Source organism: Nesoenas mayeri (genome assembly GCF_963082525.1).
Source record: "Nesoenas mayeri genome assembly, chromosome: 4".
Lineage (NCBI taxonomy): Eukaryota > Metazoa > Chordata > Aves > Columbiformes > Columbidae > Nesoenas > Nesoenas mayeri.
Window position 1 is genome coordinate 73506461 of NC_137540.1, and position 16083 is coordinate 73522543.

The following is a 16083-nucleotide window of genomic DNA, read 5'->3' on the forward strand; positions in this document are numbered from 1 at the left end:
TAAAAGCAGAGAAATGTATATAAGCTAAGGGGACAAAAGATGTCCACATATCCTCCAATATATGAGTATTATCAGGGCAAGAACTCTGTCTGGTTTCATGCCTGGACAGAACAATAAAATCCTAATGCTGACTGGAGTGCTGGGATAGTACCAAATACTTATTATTTCTAACAGTAAAGGACGATACAGGGCTTTGAAAAGGTAGAGGACAGTATGGAGATTACTATTGAAAAATGTAAAAACAGGAGGACAGCAATACAGTAAGTGACTGAACTGTTATTGAAGTCAAAATAATGCAGAAGTGAAATACAGTGATTAACTTTCATAGTCTATATGAACTGGGAGGGCAGAGTTGTGACAAGGAGTATACGGAAGGATGAAGGTGCAGAATGAGACACTGCACATAGAAATAAAGACCGTAGGAGGTGAATCCAACAGAGAAGAAAAGGGATAAGACTTTGAAAAATATCCTTGTGAAAACTGAGGGCTGTGAAGCATCAAAAATGTCACCAACACTGCAAGCCCAGAGGGTTTGATGCAGAAGAGGAGAGGTGTGACGAAGAAGAGGGTAATGAAGAATAAAAATCATGGATTAAACATCCACAGATTAACAGAGAACCACAACACATTGTTTATCTTCGTGTGTTGTCTCAGGCTTTGTTGAAACGGTATTTGTCTTTGGAACTTTATGATTTTTATATATATATATATATAAATATAAATAGATAAACATATATAAAAAAATAAATATGGTAAATAGGTTAAATAGCTATTTGGTCACAAATGGGAAAGAAGTTGTCTATGAAAGCCCTTCATGAAATTATTGTCACTGTGATAAGCAGGCATAGTAACATCATTTAAAAGCAGTTAGATCCAATACATTTTAAAGGTTTTATATAATATGTACTAGATGTGTCACACTTGCATTCCCACCTACCTTAGGTCCATGAGCAGGCTGGCATATTGAATATTGTCATCAGCTTCTCTAAGACCCAGAGATTTAGCCCAAGTGAAAGCTGCTGACAACTGTCTTTGGTAGACCTACCTACTGGAGTTGCAGACAATGCATGAAATGAGATTAAAAATTGATTCTGTTCTGCAAAAATGGGTTCTTCATCATCCTTTCGAAGAGTGACTCAAAGAAACTGATCTTGTCCCATGGAGAGAGATGATTGATATCTGATACTATCAATTATCAGCCATACCTTTCAAAAAGGCCCTTACTGAAGTGAGATCACAGCTTGAGGGTTTTTTTTGAGCTTGTTCTATTGAGGTTTTTGTCAGTTTTTATCATTGTTTTATTATTTTTTTTGTGTTTTGTTTATTTTTTTCTCATTTTTAGTAATTTCTATAAAGCAAAATCCAAAACCGAAACTTTTTGTATTTCTGATTGCTTAACAAGTAGCATTAAATATATTTTATAATACTTTAGAAAGCATTACTGAACAAAATTAATGTCAGCTGAGAAACAAATACAATGTTGAGATCCCATTTGGAAATTAAATTCTACATACTTTGTCATTGCTCATAAATCTATTAGGAGGACAGAATTACAGAAGCCTTTGGGAAAGGACTATGCTTTCCTTTACATTGACAGAGCTCCCTACCTCATGCTACTTCATTATTCATAATGAACATCAAAGCTTGAAGCTGTCTTGATGAATCCAAGCTTCTATAAGTTTCTTTAGCTGATGATATTACAGGTCATTCTCTGGTTGACACTACGGAACAGCAAGAGCTTCTTTATATAAAACTATCATCAATAGAAATTTCTTGGAATAGTTTTTTTTTCTTTCTTTTTGAGTAGCTACATTATACGCATCTGTTAAACGTCTTGCATATACAGTATCTCCCAATAAAAAGAGTTTTAAAATCTCCATACTTGTTTATCTGCAGTCATTACAGAGCTAGACATCTTAAGGAATTCCTGGAGTGAGTACAAAGATTTGTTGAAATATGTGAGCTTTCACTCATTATTTGAGGGATAATAGATAAACTATGTGCAATAATCTGCTCTAAGGCAATATAACTGTCATGGAGTTTTGCCCAATAACTACTCACAAGCCACTTTGAAAGGCCAACCCTCTGTGTTCATAACACAGGTAAAAAAACACCAAAAACCAAACAAGTCTCTATTTCAAAAAGCAAAAGCAGCTACAGCTACTACACTCTTTGGATTTTGCCAGACAAAAATAAGCCATCATTACTATTATGTTGCAGATCAACCTTGCCTTCATTTAATGAGAATGTTACACGCTGCGTGCAGCCTTACACAAAACTACCTGATATGGGTATATTATCCTGAAATATGGTGCCATATGTGCATCAGTAAACATTATGTGTAGAGTAAATTAAACCCTGCCTTATAATTAGGCAGTAAGGAAATTACTGCAGGCCTGAAGAGTAAATCAGCAGTATTAAAACGCTCTCCATTTCCTCTGAAACACTTCAGAGCACCATAAAAACCTCAGTGTCACAGTGATAGACATCTAGAAGAAATGCATTTTGAGGGAAACAAAGACAGGGGCACTCAAAAATCACAATTCACTGCAATTTAAATAACAGTCCACTGCTTCTAACTTTCTAGATCAGATTTTAGACATCTTTCTAAAACTTCTTTCCTAAAGTAAATACACCGGTTATTCTATCAAATGGGATCAGACAAAAAGTGGATGCAGTATTGAACAGCGTTCCAGGGGCTTACAGTTCTTTCAGTCCAAGCTGGTGAAATTCCAAGTTTGCCTGCTTCTGTGGCTTTAAGCAGTGCCTACAAATTCAGTGGAAGCTGAGAGAGCAAAAGACTTTATCAAGTGGAGCATCACCATCTCTGCTTTATAACCCAGTATTACACAAGACTCCTAATACCTTTGTACAAACTGCTTGAGAAATCCAGTAAAGAAGCGCTGACGTACGTACAATGCAGTGCACTCTTATTAAATAAAAACAAGAAAAAAAAAGAGCCACCAATACATAATGGTGCCACAGAAATAAAACTGCATTAGCATTTGATAAACCACTTTCAGAAAGCCAGTTTCCAGAGTTCCATAATCAAGAGCACTAGAGGCACTGCAGTTGAAAGTGAGGCAAAAACGACAAAAAGGTGATGAGTTTCTAACGAGCAAAGGCTGATGCCTCAGGTGGAAGTTTCTTCTCAAATTTAAGTGGAACCTCCTGTGTTCCAGATTGAACCCATTACCCCTTGTCCTACCATTGGTTGTCACCAAAAAGAGCCTGGCTCCATCCTCCTGACACTCACCCTTTATATATTTGTAAACATTAATAAGGTCACCCCTCCTTCAGTCTCCTCTTCTCCAAGCTAAAGAGCCCCAGCTCCCTCAGCCTTTCCTCACACGGGAGATGCTCCACTCCCTTCAGCATCTTGGTGGCTGCGCTAGACTCTCTCCAGCAGTTCCCTGTCCTGCTGGAACTGAGGGGCCACAACTGGACACAATATTCCAGGTATGGTCTCCCCAAGGCAGAGTAGAGGGGCAGGAGATCCTCTCTGACCTACTGACCACCCACCTTCTAACCCACCCCAGGTACCATTGGCCTTCCTGGCCACAAGGGCCCAGTGTTGGCTCATGCTCATCCTTCTGTCCCCAGGACCCACAGGTTTCTTTCTGCTACAATGCTCTCTAACAGGCCATTCCCCAACTTATACTGGTACTTGGGGTTGACCACAGAGAAGGTCAAAGGAAAACCAGCTTCCTTATATTATCAACTAATTTCCATACGTGACATCAGCTGGTGTGACTTCTCAGGGTTCTCTTTTTTCTCTGCCCCCTGCCCCCTCAATGCAAGATTTTATTTCCTTGGGTGTGCTGTTCAGCTTCTCAAAGGAGCTGAAAGGAATTGGTTATCTAGTAACTTTGATTAGAATTAGATTCACAGTTTTTTTTCAGAAGTTCAGAGTTTTGTTTCACAAGTGCAGAGTTTTGTTTCGCTTTCTGAGCACTCATGCTTCTCTTAGGTTTGTATCTTAACGTACAGATGCTATGCACATTTTCAAGCTGGTACAACGCAGAATACCTAAGTTGAGGCAGCTTTACCTCCACAGGAGACAGTAGCTTGGCTGCTAAATTATGATAAAATTTCCACTTTTATAGGGGGTTTTGTGTTTTCTTCAACAGTTTACATACTATAAAGAACCAAGCTATACACATGCTTGAAGAGAGATTTAAGTCCACAGACCAAAAGCATTATACGTGTCTATTCATAATATAATTTGCATTGTATAGGTTATATGTGATAAAATCTGTTCCAACGGAACACATTCTTTCCATTTTAGGTGTCCCTTCAGTCTAATTGTATGAGTTAGTATTCATGGCTTTTATTTTTTTATTCTGAGTGTCTCCCTAGAGTTTACATCAATTTTTGGCAGGTTTGAAAGTGCTAAACAATTTTTTTTAAATAGCAAATAACATTCATAAATAGTAGTGATACAACTCAATTGAAGTCGAAGTGACTGACATAAAAAGCAAATGGACTACGCTGCCTCAAAGAGCTAGTAAAAAAAAAGACTAATAAATTTAAGAATATTATGAAGCCTGTTATCTAATTCGAACTGTTGTAACCCATATTAAAGAAAGCACACTGAATTGGGAATACTTTGAGAGACCTATGAAGTAAGTAAAAACTGAGTATGATCAAGATGTTCTCCCTAGGATCTTGGATTTACACCACTTGCATGAATAAATTACAAGAGGGATTTTTTCTCATCCGCCTTTAACCTTTTAAAAGTTTGACACGTAGCCTAATATAGAAACTGAAAGAATATTATCAAGGATTGAAAGATAAAGAGTAAAATAATTGAGGCTGTGCGATAGAAGGGAGGTATTCAAAGGGAGATATTCTGGAGAATATGGCTGAAAACAGACTAATAAATACCATGTCTGCAGCCCACCGAGTGTCTTAGAAAGGTATTTGTGATTATAAAGCTTAGCACAGGAATAATGTAAAAGAGCAATCAAAAATACATGAGGGTCATGTGAAAGGATGTATTAATTACATGATGCATAAAGAATTGATTAGAGGTATAGAAAAGGCAGACATGACTTGGAGATATATATATATATATATATGTATTTTAATTTAGACTACTGCAAAGTATGTGATTGAACACACCTGAGTGTGTGGCTGATAGAAAGACACCATAGAACAGTCACTATTATTAAAATAATACTGACTACGTAAGAGTGTGACACCATTCCTAGAGTGGCTACTGGGAAAAGCAGACACAGAAGAAACAGTCAATATCCAAACCTTCATCAGTATTCCTAAGAAAGAGTGAGACAGCTCATTCAACCCAATACAGAAATTGTAGAAGTGCTTGGCTTTCAGCTTTGAGCTTACAAAGTAGCTAAGATTAAATAATGAATTTTCAAATGTCAATCCACATCCACATGTGAAACTCATTCTTGGAAAATCAGAGGTGAAAATGAACTACAGGTTGCTGTAGAAATCATATTGAAGGGTCTATTTACAGATAATAACATGCTATGGTTACACAATGCCAATATTACTAGCTAAGCAGCACAGCAGGGGGTCCTAAAATTAAATATACTTTTGAAAATTTGCAGTGTTTTTGCAGAAAGCAGAACAGGATCATAGTTTTTACCATAAAGACTTTTGTTTCGAGACTGATTTTCTGAGGAAATGGCTTTCATTACTATATGTCTATCCATTTTTTTCAAACACAATTTATTGGCCAAGTTTAAAACCATCTGACAAACGGAAAAGACGCTAAATAATTAATTCAGCTGTTGACAATTTTGTTTTTCAGTCCTGTGTCCACAAAATACGTATTCCCCAGAGGTTTGTAAAATGTTGTCTCAAAAAGACTATCTGATACGAGGGCATTTTTGATAAAAAGAAACGCTAAATCAAAATGTTTTACCCCACAGAATGGTGTGAAAAATTCACTTAGCCAGGAGAACAAACACAGGTATTTTGAGTTCAGAAATGATGACAGCTTTCTATATTCCAAATCACCATCCTCGCTACTAACTGTATGTAGCTACTAATACACTGTTGACATTGTTTTGCTTTTTGTGGTATCTGCCTCGCAGGTTGAACTGGATTGCACTCAAAACCACATAATCTAGGGTCACTAAATAATAATCAGAAGGAAAAAAATACATTTTGATACTGCACACAGGGTCACAGATACCTAACAATAGCATTAATTTCTCTTAGACATTTGTTCCATTAGAGAAAACAAACCTTGAAATCATAGAATCATAGACTGTCCTGAGTTGGAAGGGACCCACAAGGATCATTGAGTCCAAGTCCTGTCCCTGCATGTGACAACTAAATCAGTCTAAACATTCAAAATACAAAATATAGTCATTGAAATGCAACCAGTAATGGAGTTATTTCTGGTCTTTCCAATTCACGGTTCCTACTAATATATTTTATAATAAAGTTTTGTTGTCTAAAACTGCAAGGAGAACCAGAAATCCAACTCTGAGAAAAATACGGTACTTTTAAATTTTTGTTTTATTCAACTTTGGAATGAAATTTGAAAACTTCGAAATGATTAAATCGTCTTAAAACAATGTAAAACTTTCCTGAAAATTCTGAAATTGTGTTTTTATTTCCCAATATTTATTTACACATATATATTTCTACTTGCAATGCTAAGCCAAAATAATCTGCCGACTTTCAAAATGAAAGTTCAAAACTACTGAAAAAATGCAAAAGTGACTTTTCAACACCACCGGGCTTTTCTTTTAGTTTTCAAAATTAAATTTCTGGATAACTTCTGATGGGAACATTTTCTGTAAAGTATTAATTTCATAAAGTATTTCTACCTAGCTTCAGTAATGACATAAAACTAATCCTGCAGGAGGTAGATGAATTCTCCTTAACAGGTAGATGAGAGCATCATTTCCAGGATAAACTGAGAATTGCTGGTGAAAAGTCTTCCTATTTCTTTACAGTTCCTTCCACTTGGAGGCATACAAAGTATTAGTCTGGCTTGAATGGACAAAAATGAAGAATTACTTCATTTCAATCTACTGCATAGAATACTGTGGACAGGCTGCTCTGTTAAAATTAATATCAGTACAGATATCTGCTCGTTAAGAGAAAACTAATGGGTTTGGTTGTTCTACCTTGCGGGGAAACCAATGGGTTCATACAGAGCAAACAAGCTCAACCGGAGCAGGACCCAAGGAGAAGAGCTGATGGCAGCGGGAGATAACGGCACTGACAGGTGGGACACCAGGGGTGGTGACAGCAGAACAGCTGGTACCCTCCCCAGACAACTCCAAATGATCTATAGAGCCTGTTGGTCCTCGCCAGGCATCCAGTGTGTGTGTCAGCCAAATGCTTTGGTGTGTCCTTCGTGCTTATCTTTGTTTCAATGTCACCCTAAGGTTGCAGTGGTTGTAAGAGCACATGTGCATGTTGCTTTATGATCAGTGGTAGTATTGAAACTATAGGTTAGCATTATTTTTTTTCCCTATGCAAACAAGCAAACAAAATAACCGGCATCAACAAGCACCCTGCTGCTGCTCTAGCTTGCTGTACTACACAATGAAAGATGCTTTTTTTCTTCTGTTTTTTTTTCTTTATTTTTGTTTTCTTTTTAACAACAGACTTGTGTGCCAGTGGGGAAGACCCCAAATCCTGCCAATTGGCAACACTTCTTATCAGACACAGAATTCTATGCTTTTTTTCCCACATTGTTCACAATCAAGTAAGAAATGGCAGCGGTAAGCTATGGGTTGGTGAGACTTGTCTGCCTCCAACAACTTGTGCAGTCTGGCTTAGGTTGATGTTGTCATAGGCAGTTTATATTAAGACATAATTAGATCTCCGTAATAGTTTTCCAATGCCCAGAAGAGTTTAAATGATGAGGATAAAAGATGTAATCCTATCAGAATAGGAAATATCGATGTGACTGTAAATTGTGAGATGGAATTTTAGCACCCTGTATCCCAACCACAATCATTTCACGTCCGCATGTTCTGTAGATAATGAAATAAAATCTCAGAAATTAAAAGCTAAGTAACCTGGGCAGAGAAAGAAAAATCAGTCTTAGATGGCTGACTACTGAAGTCTTGCAAGGGAGCCTCCCTACCAAATGAAATATATGTACCTTTTTCATTACCAAAACATATTTTGTAGGTTGGCCAGTTTTACTGTGGTAACACTAAGCTTCATAAATCTGACAAGCAAGGCTGCTTTAAAAGCTATTCATTAAAACCAAAAGGCATTATGGTATTGAAAGTTGGTTGTGTCTCCCATAATTTAGCCCAAAACAGACTGAAATGATATAAAACTGCAATCTCAGCTGTGGTTCCTTTCTTCTTAATCTTCAAGCTCCTCTTCCCAGCCATTAAACTAAGCTCTCAGTGATATCTTCATCTTCTGAAATTTAACACAGGGTGTATAGGCAGGTCTGGGTAGACACACACATGTATCCTGTTGATAATACATGTGATGAAGCAGAACATTGATTATGCTTCTAAAGCATAATGATGTATAGTTGGAACATACATTGTTGAAAGCAGAGACTCCATCTTCCTCTATGCCATGTAAAACCTAGCACAATTATGATCTAATCTCGATTAGTTTACTAGCAACTGCCAAAATTTAATAAACATTATACCTACATGATTAACCTTCATAAATATCAGAAACTATATTAAAAGCTTCATCTCCAAGCAGGAAAATATTTATATATGCGCTTCACTTTACCCACATACAGAGTTCCAACCTTTCTGAGGTTGAATTCAACACCCATGGGGCTGAATCTACATGAGAAGCAGACAGTTTATTAAGAAAGGTGCCACTTTTATATCACGTTTTGGAGTAAATTTGGCTTTAGAGATGAGTAATTCAGGCAACTGCTGAGAACCTCACACAGAACAGCAACTCATGTGTTAGTCTGCTACTTCCTTCAAGCAAGAAGAACAGAGGTGGGAGGCAACACATGGTACAAGCTCCACTGTAGAACCTGGGATCCCAGAAATTAGGAGGTCAGAACAACGAAGATCTTTCGTCTGTCGTTAGCTGATCAACAGATGTGATGGGAGGTTTGTACAGGACACTCAATGATTCATATTATCTCTAAGTCCACTGCAATATTTTTTTATTTTTTTTTTATTTGGAGAAATAAGCTCTGAGAATATGATCCTCAAACACATTTGCTAACACTTAAAGGAAGAGATGAAATGAACTGAGTTTTAGCAGTGCAGAGCACTAATTTCAAAACGTCTGTAGGGGCCACTCTGAAACTATCACATTGCAAATAGGTATTTGAAGCTATATTTAAGTCCTTGGTTAGTCTTGTAGATTTGTGGACTTCGAATAATTTTGAATAATTTTTTTAATTGCTGATTTTTTTAAAATATTTTTTACAGAAAATACAAAATTGGGATCACACCAAAAGCAGAAAAAAGAGGTAAAAAGAGGCAATCCTTATGCCTTAACTTTAAAAGAGTAAAGATAAACCTTTTGTTTACCCATCTCCCTTATATTCTTTTCCATCTCAAGCTTTTTGAAGAAATCTTTCAGATTTATTACCAAACACAATGATAAATGTAATATAAGAAATTTGATCTTTACAGTTTAAACTGTGCTCTACAGTTATTCATAGGATCATATAATGGTTTGGGTTGAAGGGACATTCAAAGCTCATCCAGTGCCACCCCTGCCATGAGCAGGGACATCTTCACCAGCTCAGGTTGCTCAGAGCCCTGTCCAGCCTGGCCTGGGATGTCTACAGGGATGAGGCATCCACCACCTCTCTGGCCAACCTGTTATTTATTAGCCTTCTCCATATCTTCGTAAGATCTTTCTTAAACACCATACCTTAGAAGTTTTCTTTGAAAACATTCCGCTCTTATAAACTTTTTCATAATCTGCTCATCATTCCTGTTATTTCAATTAGAGCGTTCAAATAAATACAAATACGCACATATGCCAGTGTTTTTATGACTGTGGTTGCTGGGCTGCAAAGGCAGTGAACGTCTGGCCGATCTGCCTACCCTCCCACATATTAAGACCATTGAGAGTTACACTTGGAATATGCTCCAGTCTCCCATTTTTGGCTCAGTAAATACTCCTCCTTTGCTTAATGCCATGTGTAATGTAGTGTCATATCTAAATAAGGATACATATTCTTTATGCCTCTACAAGTGGCAAAACCAATCTGAAGGTGAAAAATAATGGCTTCCTTTGAAAATCAAGAAGTGTTATAAAAAGCATAGCTTACCTGTCTTCGAAGGTCTCGTGTTTTCTTGGTCATCTTGTCAATAGCGATGTTGAGTGGGTCCCCCTTCTCTTTCCTTCCAGTCTGTTAAGAATGAATGTTGGAGTTAGAGAAAAATAGTCCAGAAAATATAGACTTTTTTAAAAAAAGTACTGATTTATCAAAGGAAATCTGTGCATATCGTTTTTGTTTGCTTCCATCAAGTTGTTATTTCCACTGTAATGTTTATTTTAACATGTTTATGTGTGAGGATATACCAGATTATTTTAAAGCAATCCTAAAAAGATAAGAAGAAAGATTAAGGTGACTCACTGGCGACTTCAGAACTTTTCCACCAATAAATAATGTGCATATATTATAGCTTATACTCCAAAAATCTGGCAAGACCTTTCACTATAAAACGAATATTAAGAGTTTCTAATCTCCATCCTGCCAGGCAGTGGGGACGTTAAACATGATAATAAGCAGCAACACAGCTTGAGGACAGAAGGAAAATGGTCCCTATGCCTGTAACAGGATTCATATTGGCAGACATTAGGTGCGGTATAAAGATGAATTCCACTTAAAACACTTTCCTGCAGGAAGTCTCAAAGCAAAAACCCTCATGAAGATTAAAAAGGGGGGAAAAAGCTTTTTGTGGCTTATAACCAATGAAAAAGAATTTTTTGTAGGTTCAATGCTACAAAAAAACATTAAGCGAATTTGTCAGCTGTACTACCTTTCTCTTAAGAGAAATCTGCTTCTCTAAAGATTTGTCACATCTCTCATCACATTGAACTCTGTTTGGTAGCTTTTCATCAGGAATCAAAACGATCTTCCATTCTTTCTTGCTGCACTTTTTCCTTCCCAACACTGTTTTCAAATACTCCTATTTTGAATTGTTTCTTGCATATGCTTAAGAGGTATTTTCTATTTGCAGCTGAGCCTAATAGCATATGTTTCTGGGAACTATTGAGAAGTCACTTTTGGGGTGGGATGGGGATTAAACATTCCCTTTCAATAATGAACCCTCAAATGCACAGTGCTGTTATCAGCTCTACACGGCCACGTTGGTAAGTGGTGTGTGTTCCAGTCATCTGCTTTAAGCATTCATTTGAGGGAACGCCTGCTTTCTACTATTGTCAGTAATTCTAATTATGATATGAGGCCAATGCACCTATGACCGTTTAGATGTCTGCAAAACCCATTCTCTTTTTTTGATTAGAAATTCAACCACAAAAATATCAAGCACCATGAGACTTTAATGTAAAACATTACATTTACCTCCTAGGTTTTCACAAAGAACACAAATTCACACCAGGGAATAGAGAGAAAGTATTTGCTGTGATACAAGAGGAAGCATCTGTGTAACCTGCTGATATTTTTATCTCATTTTTCTTGTCTTCATCCTTTCTCTGACTTCTTCTGGTCCCCAGCTAAAGAACTACAGCTCTTTAGCTTAAGCAATTTCAGCACATGCTTTTAGTGGTAGATGCCCTGAATTCAGTTCCCGGTATTTTGTCCAAGAGAGCAACTGGCATTTGTGTACACAATCTATAGTTTTTCAAGCTGCAATTTCTCAAGTAAAGTGAGGCTAATAAGTTTGGTACAGGAAGATGCTCCTACCTGTTGAAATGACGCAATGGAGAGTGCCAGCTGAGCTGGTCTCAGCCAGGTTCCTAGTCTCTTAAACTACAAAGCTATTTTTTAAGAAAGTTTTTAATTATTCCAGCTGTGTACTGGCTGAACCACATATCCTTGGTGACATTAGTGTCCTGGGATGCTTTGTTTTCCCAGTCAAATAATTCAATTTCTGTAATATTGTTTAAATTATTCTCTTCCTTCTCATTGTTTAAGCTTTAACGTATTGGCTTAGAAAGATACATAACCACATAAAATGTTTGAAGACATTTTTTGCTGGGGCAAAGAAAACCTATTTTGCTTCCATAAAAGCAGGGAACAATTTGCTAAACTGTGCAAATTATAGTGAATATTAACACAATGTGAATAATCAATATTGACACTTAAGGCTACTTTGGGATGGTATTTTACAGCTCTCAAGCAAAACAAGATGATAACAATTCTTCACTGATCTCACGCAGGGCAGATGTTATTTTGTTTTCCTCTCCAAAGTGGGAGATCAAGCACTTACTGCTTGGCGTCTGTTTAAGGGGTCAGAACATTGTCCTGAATGAGAACTTGGGAATTTCAGGGTTGTCAGCTACAGGACACAATGACACTGAATAAATTAGGTTTTTGGCAAACTGTACCATTTAGGAGCAAAGGCTCCTGAAATTCCTTAAAGGGACATGTGAAAAATGTAGATATTTTTATATTGCTTTAAAAGTTTGTAATTTAGATTCCTAACCTGAGTGGTTTATATTGCTCATAGAAGGAAAATGAGACTAGGTTTGTAGTAGTCTGTATCTAACACCTCTCCTAAGCCTCTCTTCAAATTTATCCTGTAACTTTTTTAGTCTAGTTTTAAATTAAATAATCAGTGGCCCTTAAGGTACATCCTATTGCGAAATGCAAGACAACTGGGGACCCTTCTGTGACCCCTAGGCCACACAACACAAACTGTTGACATCCATCTGGCCAACCCTTTCTCCTTCCAAAATAGAGTAAGGCCTGTTCTGTATCGCTTCCCGAAAACCTCCCTGCTGGGATATAGAGTGGACAGAGATCCACTTGAGCTCTCCCAGTGGCAATATTTTATTAACATATACAAATACAGATGAAGTCAGAAACACATTGTATGTTCTGCACAGTTTTTAGCTATCCAGGAATTTTAAGTGTTCTTCACCTGTGATAAAATGACTACTGCCTTTTCATCTGGATACAAAACCCTTTCCTCACTGCATGATTTCAAAGAAGGAGAAATTTGTTTAGTAAATCACATTATTGAAAAATAAATAGCGTGGCATGTGATGTTACATAGCTCCAGGCAGGTCTGTCAAACACCATCTGCCATGTGCTGAAAATATAAATTTATTAAAGTTTATTTATTTAAGTCCTTAAATACTCTTGTATTAATGTTGTTCTGTGATAATTTTTTTGGCCTTCATTCCTAGAAGGGATAGAAAGGAATTTAGTGGTTTCCTGTGTTTCTCAAAAAAAACCAAAACAACATACATTTTTGGTATTGCGCCTTATAGCACTTCTCTGTTAATCTTTTTCTGTAAAGAGGAGAAAGATACCTTAGAAATGGGATGAAAAGGAAGTAAAAATTGCTGCTGGCATTGGGTTAAAAAGAGAAAAAGGAGAAATGCACAGAATTCCCTGAGTGCCAAAATATTGGTATTCAGTGTTCCTGTGGACATAATTACATCTCTTCCTGGTGTAATGAGGAGAACTTAGCTCCAGAAGAATATATTAATCAGGTCTCTGATTCCTAGTGACCATTAACAGCAGTTGAATGCTTTCTTTAATCATGATATTTTCAACTTATTCCCTCAATCTTTGTTACTCCTATCCTAATTTCCTTAAAGCTTTTCCCTGCCTGTTGGATTGATTCTCAGTTGATCAGGTTGAGATGATTTCCATAGGCTCTCAACCAGGGGCTGTGCTGTCTGCAGAGTCCTCCAGGTCAGGAATGGGTTTTCCAATGCACTTCTCACCCAAGGCTGCAGTCTCCCTCCCAGATCAGGTAATATAAAATCCAGCTCTCTGAATACATTTTTCAAGAATTTTTAAGACTGATTTGCCACCTGTCCAGATGGTGGAAGAAATCGCGGTCTCATATTTTTACTCTAGAAAATGCCAACAATCACAACCACTGCCCACAATATCACTTGAACAATAGAACAAATACAGAACACAAACGTCACCTTCCCTATATTAAGCAAAGTGCAAAAAGCTTCACAGTTAAAAATGAATAATATCATGGTAAACACTTACTTAGACTGGGATGTTCAACTTTATTCAATTAGGAAGATAAATAAAATAATAACAAAAAGCACTTAAAGATGGTAAGAAATTTCAGCATCTGCTAGAATGATCTGTGCTAAGGCATAGTGCCATTTTTCCTTTTGAAAAAAGACTTTCTTCTCTCCCCCCCTTCCTTCTTTTCATGAGCTGTTCACAGTTTGTACTGCTGAAGCAAAACAAAAATCCCCCAAAACATTTTTCACAACTATTAAGGATATTTATATCCCACAACTTGCTCGTTACAGAATTGTTTTGATCAGCATGAGGTACGTAACTGGAGACTCTTTTCTAACCCTTTGGAAATATCACGGAATCAAGAATGCACCCACGGGTGCATCCCATGTGGACCCATGGATTTATGGATGTCCAGGTTGCCTAACTGCTCCCTAACCCAGTCTTCATCAACCAAGACAAGCTCGTCCGTTGTCCTGACTTCCTCTGGGGCCTCAGCGGTATGGGGCTCCTCAGGACAGTGGAGACAGAGACAAAGAAGCATTCAGTAACTCTGCCTTCTCTGTATCTTCTGTCACCAGGGCACCCACCTCGTTCATCAGTGGGCCTTCATTGCCTCTGGTGTTAGTTTTATCTGCCACATAATTGAAAAAGCTCTTTTTGTTGTCCTTGACCCCTCTCTCCAGGTTTAATTCTAAGGAGGCCTTAGCTTTCCTAGTTGCCTCCCTACACCCTCTGACAACAGACTTATATTTTACCCAAGTGGCCAACCCTTCCTTCCATGATCTATGAACTCTCCTCTTCCACTTGAGCATACCAAACAGTTCCCTGATTAACCATGAAGGTCTCCTGGCTCCCTTCCTTGACTTTCTATGTGTCAGGATGCTCTGATCTAGTGCCTGGCAGAAACATTCCCTGAATACTAACCAACTATCTTGGGCCCCTTTACCTTCAAGCAGCCTTGCCCATGGGATTTCCCCCAGCAATTGCTTGAAAAGGCCAAAGTTTGCCCTGCTGAAGTCCATGGTTACAATTCTGCTTGCTATCCTGTTCCTGTCACAGGAGATCCTGAACTCCACCATTTTGTGGTCGCTGCAACCAAGGCAGCCCTCAACCTTTACCGCTTCAACCAGCCCCTCCTTGTTGGTGAGGATGAAGTCCAGCAGCGCACCTCTCCTAGTCGGCTCCTCCACTTTTTGCATCAGAAAGTTATCATCAATACACTGGAGAAACTTCCTAGACTGGGGCTGGCTGGCTGAGCAGTCCTTCCAGCAAACATCAAGGAAGTTAAAATTCTCACCCATAGACACTCAACTCACCCCTCACTCGTGCCTGGACAGTACTCAGTACATTGTAGTTGCTCTCTCACGTAAAGAGCAACTCCATCACCTCACCTGGCTGGCCTGCCTTTCCTGAGAAGGACATAGCCATCTATGACTACATTCCAGTCATGTGAGCTGTCCCATCATGTCTCTGTAATTGCCACCAGATCATAATTTCCGGACTGAACACATCTAAACCTCCCCTGGCACAATTTGAGGCCATTTCCTCTTGTCCTATCACTTGCTACTTGGGAGAAGAGTTTCATTATGGTAATGAATATCCTTGTATTTACAAGTTTGGTTTACTTACAGTTGTGTGAGATGCAAACCCACTACTTTGAGCATATGTAAATATATATATATATATTTATATATATGTATAAGCAATGTCAGATGAACATGGCTGACAATAGTAGCTTATTAAAGAAGGGGATGGAGTGCCAAACAAACCACAAAAAGTACAGCAACTGCAGACCTACAACATAACATCATAGACAAGGAATCAACGTGTATGACAATTAAATGAGAGATGTTAGAGAGAACTATTGTCCTTTGTCTTTAGAGTGTATAATTTAGAAGCTCAGTCATCCAATTTACCAATAATAATTACAGTAACAGCCTAAAACTGTGTAAGAAATTTTGGGACCAGTGCTTTCACTCATTGCCCTGTCTTATCTG

The 16083-nt window shown here is 37.9% G+C and overlaps 1 protein-coding gene across 3 annotated transcripts in view; it reads right to left on the reverse strand.

The window, feature by feature from the left end:
- CTNNA2 (catenin alpha 2) overlaps positions 1 to 16083 on the reverse strand; it is a gene marked incomplete at both ends in the record, with an annotated part of 482028 nt that overhangs the window by 108049 nt on the left and 357896 nt on the right. For all 3 annotated transcript variants that reach the window (XM_080343717.1, XM_080343716.1, XM_080343715.1), the window contains one exon: positions 10226 to 10306. In XM_080343717.1, the coding sequence (XP_080199843.1) occupies positions 10226 to 10306 (81 nt within the window). The remainder of the gene's footprint in view (positions 1 to 10225; positions 10307 to 16083) is intronic.